Source organism: Hoplias malabaricus, chromosome 1, assembly GCF_029633855.1.
Source record: "Hoplias malabaricus isolate fHopMal1 chromosome 1, fHopMal1.hap1, whole genome shotgun sequence".
Lineage (NCBI taxonomy): Eukaryota > Metazoa > Chordata > Actinopteri > Characiformes > Erythrinidae > Hoplias > Hoplias malabaricus.
In genome coordinates this window covers 6815394-6823555 of record NC_089800.1, presented here as the reverse complement: position 1 = coordinate 6823555, position 8162 = coordinate 6815394, and the positions used below count along the sequence as shown (strand labels likewise).

Genomic DNA, 8162 nt, shown 5'->3' with positions numbered 1-8162 from the left:
TGCGGATTATTGATTCTGTTTTAACGGCCAATTGATGGACCAATAGGAAAGCTTTAGCTGGACCAATCAGATCGCGAGGTTTGTTTAACCAATCAAAACACTGATTTGTTGCTGCCAGCCGTAGAGCTTTTCCACCAAATGAACTCCGGTCCTTGAACCGGTTCCGTTCCTGATTCTTGGAACCTTGATTCTTTCCAGTGAACCGTTGCGTTTCGACACGTTTAAAGGGGAGCCAGGCCCTGAACTATTACCGATTTCAGAGCCGTCCTGCTGAGCTTGTGAACAAGAGAGAAACGTAACCAAAATGACCCCGTCAAGCTCCACGGGGCGATAACGCTGTATTTGAAGCTTTGAGCTCTTGATTACGTTCACAAGCTCAGCAGGACGCATCTGAACTCGGCCACATTTACACAGTATTATATCCCAGCCTCCAGCATTACGCCCAGTGGAGCTTGTCGGGGTCATGTACAACAATTTATATAAATAAATAATAGGTAATAAAACAAGAACATGCCCTTTATTGTTTCTGACATGTCCATTAGTCAGAGCTGCAGCTCTTGGATACGTTTCTCTGTTCATATATGTACATTTCCATAGTGTGTTGTTTGTGACACAGCCTCACTCTCTAACGTAAATGTTAATCAAATGCTGTTCCACATCATTATAATTACAGTATTTTACTGCCTTATCTACATAGGAGTCAGCTTACAGCTATCTAATATTTTGACTCAGCAAATATGTTCCCCCACCAATATCAAACTCACTCCTACGCCCTTCCTCTTTCTGAGAATCTGAAGCTCAGTTTATTTAGGCCAATGGTCTGTATTTTTGAACACTGATATTAATGGTGTTTGTGGTGTTATAATGTTAAGCTATTGATTTAGTGATAGAAGTTGATGTTACATAAATAAGCTGGAAAATTTCCCACCCTTTCGTCTGAGGTGGGAAATGATTTGAAAACCACGGGTGTAGCAGATGATTATGAATAAGCCTCAAGGACAAATCCCTCAATGCTGCAAACCATTTGAAGGTTCAGCAGTTCATGTTGTTCATATTCTGTCCAAACTATTTAATTAATATGCATATGATCTGATTTATATATTCATATTTCTAAACATTTGTAACAAATTAAAACAACTTTAATTTCAAGGAGGAATCATGACTTTGTGGCTCTTGTGGGTTTATTCAGATGTTACAAACACATGTAATGGTAACATGTAATGACTTTAAATGTTTTTAAATTATGTGGCACATTTAGAACAAAATATAAATATATAAAATATAAATATATACAAATATTTTGATGGGGTTTATGAATATTTCCTTATTATGGAAAATTAAATAAAAACTGGTTCCTAACAATACTATTATCACTGTAAAAGCATTTAATATGAAACCACACTGAATGCTATAAAACAATCCCATAGAAATGTTCTATTTACTTATGTATTTGTTTTTGTAGTTAAAACTTATTTATCTTCGTGTGGTGTGCAGTTTCTTCAAAACCATTTTGAGACACTTGACTTCACATATGGCTCATTAACGGAATATATAATAGTGTGACCAGACGTCCTCTTTTACCCGGACATGTCCTCTTTTATAGACTTATAAAAATGTCCGGGCGGAATTTCACAAACGTCCGGGATTTTGTTTTTCAAATAGTTTACATAGAACTAGTGATGTGTCGGTCGCGAACGAACCGGTTCAAAGAGCCGGCTCTTGTAAGTGAACGATGAGAGCCGGTTTTAATCACTACCGTTGAATGCTGCTGTTTTGCACTTTGCAGAGTATTTGTTTATGTTATTACCCAGAAATGGATGATTATTTAATTGAATAAACTATTTTGTAATACCTACATTTTGAGTTCCATTGGCTATATTTCAGAGTTTACAAGTGATTTTTATTAAGGTGTTTAAATAAAAATCCAGTTATTTATACAATTGAATGCGTGAGTGCAATCAGTGAGTTATTACAAGACAGCCATAAAAACAATTGGCCATTGCAACACTATTTATTATTTTTAATATTGAACAATAATATTTTGTCCATATAGTCATGTAAAATGTAGGTAATATTGTTCTGCACCAGTGGAAATAAGTGGTAAAACAAAGAACCATTTAGGAGCCGAAAGAGCCGGCTCTTTATGAAGAGCCGCGCCAAAAGTGCCGGCTCCCCAAAAAGAGCCGAAATTCCCATCACAACATAGAACTTCGAGAAGCGTTTCGTTCACAAACTAGTCCCGCCCTCCCCTACTCCGATTGGTTCGCTTGAGTGAGAAGGGGGCGTGGTGAATTAGCCTAAATCTTTGGATTGGACGGTCTGACTGTAGAGCTACCGTTATTGATCGATAACCTTCTCTGTAAAAATTTAATTGGTCAGTCTGCACGTCAGTAGTCCTTGTTTACGTCAGGCTACGTCGTTTACGTCGAGCAGCTATGCCGAAACGTAAATGTAAGTTCTCGGATAAATTAAAAAAGAAATTCCCATGTTTTGTGTAGCAAATAAAGGTGTAAAGGACCTAAAAGCACACATAGGTTCAGCTAAGAATACAACGGCAGCGAGGGGCGTGACCTCATCACTCCCCCCCCCCCCCTCTTTTTCACCATCTCAGATCTGGTCACCCTAATATATAGTTGTGCACTAAAACTTAGCTGGTTAATCAATTTTTACCACATTAATAACGCCTAGACAGCTGCTGCCGAAGACCTAACGCTACTGTAAGATGTTCACCTTCCTAGTAATCTTTGTTACATGCTTCCTTTTGCATCCTGCATTTAATGTTGCTGTCCCAGCCCTAAAATGTACTTCTGACCTTCAACATATTATCAGTTAAATCATATGTGAAATCCTGTATTACAGCTTTACTCTCAGTCTGCAATAATAAAAGCAATGGATTTTCCACCAGATCAGTGGTTAAATTTGCAGTGTTGCGTTAAAATGACTCCTAGAGTGAAATGTCTACCCAGTAGCTGAATTTTCTCTGGACATGGGAAATATTCCAGCAGGACCCCAGCTCCCCTGACAAGTCCACTGTGCTGACCAGGCATAAAACTCACCAAAACATCCTCAAAGCAACGCAGTAGATTGACCAGTAGATGGTAGTAAAAGAGCGGTTGAAATTTGGAAGAGGCTTGATGTAGTGTGTAGTATTTATTTTCCCCACATTGACAGTCACTCCTTAAAGTCTTCAGGCTGAAGGGTAACAGAGGAATTATATTTATTTATTTACCATATTTTTCCCACTACGTGATCTGGAAAATTGCCATTCATTTAAAAGAAAGAAATAAAGTTGACATTCGTTTCACACAACCAACATTTTCTTTCTTTATTATATATTATGTTTGTATTGATATCCATTAATCAGCAAAATTGTAAATGTACCTATTAATTCATTCATTCTTTTATTGTCTGTAACCACTTATCCAGAGAGAGAGAGAGAACACAACCTGAATGGTGTGCCAGTCCTTCACTTTTTTATTGTTTAAATAATTAAACATTTTATACATCACAGTATAATCTAATACAAAAGAGATGGAGCCCAGCACAGGATTAATCATGAATCAATTATACCAAATATACCCAATAGACACAGGCACAACATACATGTTTTGCAGTAATTAATTTTCAGGAGAAAGAAGCCACATTCCTAACTTTAATTTTTCCATGTTATTGTGGATCCACCCTGGTGATATCTGGCCATGTATAGGTCTCACACTCCCTTTAATTACTCAGTGCTCTGCTATCCTCCCCCAAGCATATTCTGCTTTTAACTTTTGACTTAGCAGCATTTTCTAACCACCATTCGAAAAAGTAATAGATATCTGTGGATTTTTCACCAGTCAGAAACACAAGAACCTAAAACACAAACCTAAATTTTGTCCAGACAGTGATAATATTGAGCTATATTTCATGAACACAGTAAGGAGTGTTTGATTGGGGTTAGACATAACTGTGAATACATCAAAAAGCTCTGGGTTTTATATTTGGCATGTGCCTTTGTTTCTGGTGTATCTTTATAGTGTTGCTGTGGTTCTGTTTCTGTTGGTGGTCTTAGATACACAGAAGCCCTTTCTTTGTAGAGTCAGTACAATGTGTAACAGTCATTTCAGCATGTGCTACTGTTGCAATAAACAAACCAAATTGGCTAAACATATCCCTAGCCCACCATATGCAATTTAAGCTGGCCGTTGGTACAGACCTTTTAAGCTAACTGATACTAACCACAAGACTATAAGGATTACTGTGACACTCTAAATGCTTCTCTTATTCTTCATCCCATGGGAACCTAATGCCAGTACCCTCAATTTCTTCACGAATGACTGCATTGAATTTGGCCTCCAGTTCAGGGCTGAAGTGATTCTTCCAGTCTCCAGCAATTCCTTAGAAAGAACAGAAAAGTACAGTGAGACTTCACTCTACTCTTATGTACTGCACTCCTGCAAAACATACATGTCCAGCTGAAATTGGGGAAAAGGTTTTATCTACCTTTTCTGAGGAAAGGTGACTTGTTGCTGTCCATAATGTCCGAGGGCACCAGCGAGTAGTTGGACATTTTGTTTTGTTTCATGTTTTTGAACAAACAGTGCTCAGTGACTTGATTTAGAACATCATCACTCAACTCTCGGCCAAGAAAACCTAGCATGCGTTGCAAAACTCCACGCAGATCCTACAGGTTAAATAAGAAAAGCATAAACATACATGTTTTCATTACTCCTCCGTAAATATAAATCCAACATAAATAAATAATTGTAACTTAGTATTAATAGAGCTGCTATCAGGTCACCAATCTGTTTTGAATTCATACAGCCAACACCGACAATTATACATAGTGTGAGTAAAAATAAGCTTTTCAAATGCTGTCACAGAACTGCAACTGAATGCTCAAACAATGACACATAGCTAGGTAAAAGGTTTCGTTTTTTTCACCTAAAACTTTTGACTAACACAATTTCTCATGCAAGGAATACTAATAAGCCTTAGGCCTGGGAATTTAAGGGGTTAAAACTGCTTGTAGAAGCACTCGTGCTAAAAATAGCAGTCAGGTAAATGGTACAAATAAATGTCAGATTGATAAAAAAGCCAGTGAATTCGCCGGAAGAATCCCACCAGTATTAAAGCCATGCACATAATTTCACCCCATTGGAAACACTTTACCTGAATCAGCTCCTCATATGTAATATAGAGGATCCTGTCTCCTAGATCTGCATTTTTCCAGCTCTTCACATGTTCAGTCCACTTTCCAAAAAGAACTGCACAACAAAATGAGGTCAACTATGGCACACACAAGCTAAAGATGTTAAAACAACTGCTGACGTCCCTCACCCTGCCCTGCAAGGAACTTGTCTGTAAATTCTTCAAAAGTTCCTGGGTCATCCAGAAAACTGGCCATTTGGTGGAAATAATAGGAAGACACCAACACATCTTTGGGGTTCCTAGCAATATAAATGACCTAGAGATGAACGCAAAGACATAAGAGTTTGGGAATTAATGAGTGCATGTTGAACACAGTTATCCTGTGTCATTCAGATTTCTGTAAAACCGAAAACGAATGCCAAGTATGTGACTCGAGGCAAAATAGGAGATTACTTTGTATGATCTGTGTAATCAAGGTTACATAACAGATGTAAATCCCAGTGCACTGATGACTGCGTATACCTTAGCCTTTGAAGAGAAGAATGCTGGAGGCATCAGATTTAAAGGCATGTGGGTGACCATGGCTCGTGGAGAACTCAGCTTGTCCACAACATGTGCAATCCTTGTTTCTTCAAGCCAGGGGACCCTGTCCCAATTTGGGACACTCTCCACTGGAGTAAGGTCTCCACCATTGAGGAGCAAAGGGATCATTTCTTGCATCCATGTCGTACCTGAAAAACAAAATATTTGTTCTTAACCATGTCACAAGTTATTTTAAGGGGTTGGAAAAAAAATACACCATATTACCACAAGATTTGTGGACCCTCGTTCTAATAAGTGAAATCAGCTAATTATAGTGCACCCATTGCTGGCTCATCTGTTCAGTTGTGAGCACAGCAGGTGTTCAAAAGGCAAACAGGTTCTCTAATCTAAAGATTTTAAGAACAACAGGTTACTCTGGGCTGAAGAAGAGGCCAGGGGACTAGGAGGGGATTAATGAGCAGTGGAAAAAAGAAGTTATTCCCTGGAGGACTGTTTTCCAGCTCCACCTTCTGCAAGAAATACTGCAGCTGGAATCTAAGAAGAACTAAATGAAACTAAACCTACTCTCTTTAATAAATTACATATTATGTTACTTACCAGATTTGGGGAAAGAGACACATATGATATCTTGATCCTGAAACTGGAAGTTCTCGAAATATTTAATGCTCTCATGATCGTGGGTCTCTGTAGGGAGCATTATCCCGTGGTATATGAGATATTTCCCACTCTCCATGAATAAGATAACAAGTAGTTTGTGTAGTTTAATATGAAATTCTGTAGTTTTAGGAAGGTCGATGTGTGATGCTAAATGAGACTAAGAAAAAAAAAACCTTCTGTTCAGCTGCACCAATTAATAGCGATATTGACGTTTGCTACAAAATAAAAGTTTACGTTCAAAAACCGCCTGTTGGGCTGCGAACAAACAAACCGCTCAAATGAGTTACAGCCTGCTTTTGTTCAGTTGCTGGATTTTGCTAAAAACACACAATTTATGCCGGCAAACCTATACGAAAATGAAGACGCCCTCTCTGTGCAATAACAACGTCTGGGAAAAAATATCTACAACTGCTTTTGAAAGTATACGAATATTACGCAACGTTACAACACAACAGAAAGGAAAAAGGTTCTAAAACCTGAGGTAACTCACCGGACTTGGGATATGTAACCGCGAGTATATCGTCATCTCGAAATTTGAACGTCTCAAAAAAGTTCAAGCTTTCCTCGTTGTGAGCAATGTTGGGAAGAAGTAGACCGTGGTAACAAAGATACAACTCCTGGCTTACCATAGTGACACTATACAGTTCCCTGAGTTTCTGTAAGAAAGTGTTTGGAATGAGGTTCTTCCTGAAAAATGTACATACAACTCCCCTCCTGCCTTCGTACAGTAGGGCGCCAACATACGTTTAGTTTGTGTACATTTTTCAGAAGCATATCTGATGTTCCAGAAAACACTGAACGCCTCCTAAGAGCAGCTTAAATGGCTCTTAGTTCTGTTCTGAGGAAAATAAAGAACCTCAAAATCCCCACTGGAATGTACTGAGGGAATATCACTCGAAATAGGAAGGTTTTTGTATCTGTAACAAGATACTTGTGGGATTGAAAGCGAACGCAAGGATGAGAGTGCTTTTCTGGCATATGTAAATAGCTGTAATCAAGTGTGTAATACCTACAATTTTCAGAAGCTTGGATTATCAGAATGAATAAAGTCCTTGAGAGTGGTGAGATATGAAATAAAACACAACATTTCTAACAGGAACCAGAAATCTGAAGAGTTTGAAGGAACCTGAAGAAAAAAAAAAACATTGAACTTATATGTAATTGAAATGTTTTTATTTTTTTTAATACATTCAAAGACTCATGGGTGAAATAAGCAGTCAAGGCCATAGCCGAAGATTTACATAGTGTTTAGACCAACAGGGTTTTAAATGTCACAAACCTAAGGAACCAATCCCCTCAATTTGCAAACTGGGGGTTTCAAGTTGTGAATGGAGCCAGAGGTGGGGACTTTTATTGCATATTCATAGATCTGCACATACAAAACAAAGGCAAAAGCGTGGAGTTACTACGTCTCAACCACTTTAGAGTATTATAGAGTGGTTTAATTGATGAGCAGAGGACTCTTATGACTCTCAGTTCCTCTTTACAGAAGACAATAACTGCCCTAACCCACTGTTTCTCAGTCCTGGTCCCGAGGGCCCCATGTCTTGCATATTTTAGTGGTTTCTCTGCTTTAACCCCTCCACTGCCATTATGAATGGACTTGTTCATTTATTGACTCATTGAATCAGTTGTGATGGGAGAAGGGAAAGCAATGAAACCTTTGTCAGTCTTTTAGGCCTTTAAGTCTTTTCTAGTTTGGCAGTTCTGTTGGTCTGATCACACTACAACCCTGAGGTTGCTGTTTTAACTGTTCTCTGCTCCATTCAAACTTTCATGGTGAAAACATGACATAGGTTGATTGCATGTGTTGTTGCAATTGTGGGGCT

The 8162-nt window shown here is 38.4% G+C and overlaps 1 protein-coding gene across 3 annotated transcripts; it reads right to left on the bottom strand.

Moving 5' to 3' along the window:
- Positions 1 to 3333: 3333 nt before the first annotated feature.
- sult2st3 (sulfotransferase family 2, cytosolic sulfotransferase 3) lies at positions 3334 to 7265 on the bottom strand. Of its 3 annotated transcripts, none has more exons than XM_066677405.1 (6): positions 6824 to 7265; positions 5656 to 5864; positions 5323 to 5449; positions 5155 to 5249; positions 4486 to 4666; positions 3334 to 4379 (listed from the first exon to the last, which is right to left on the bottom strand). In XM_066677405.1, the coding sequence occupies exons 1-6, from the start codon at positions 6960 to 6962 to the stop codon at positions 4264 to 4266; spliced, it is 867 nt and encodes a 288-aa protein (XP_066533502.1). In that variant the 5' UTR covers positions 6963 to 7265; the 3' UTR covers positions 3334 to 4263. The 3 variants fall into 3 exon arrangements, with proteins under 3 accessions (XP_066533502.1, XP_066533511.1, XP_066533520.1); XM_066677414.1 differs by lacking the exon at positions 6824 to 7265 and adding an exon at positions 6274 to 6613 and having other exon boundaries at positions 3335 to 4379; XM_066677423.1 differs by lacking the exon at positions 6824 to 7265 and adding an exon at positions 5941 to 5963 and having other exon boundaries at positions 3336 to 4379.
- Positions 7266 to 8162: the final 897 nt, after the last annotated feature.

Excerpts from the sequence above, each read along its gene's own strand:
- sult2st3 (XM_066677405.1), bottom strand. The coding sequence starts at position 6,962 with ATGGTAAGCCAGGAGTTGTATCTTTGTTACCACGGTCTACTTCTTCCC. Across the intron at positions 5,250-5,322 it reads CAAGTTCCTTGCAGGGCAGG|TTCTTTTTGGAAAGTGGACT; the intron begins GTGAGGGACGTC and ends TTTGTTGTGCAG. Across the intron at positions 4,667-5,154 it reads CATATGAGGAGCTGATTCAG|GATCTGCGTGGAGTTTTGCA; the intron begins GTAAAGTGTTTC and ends TTTAACCTGTAG.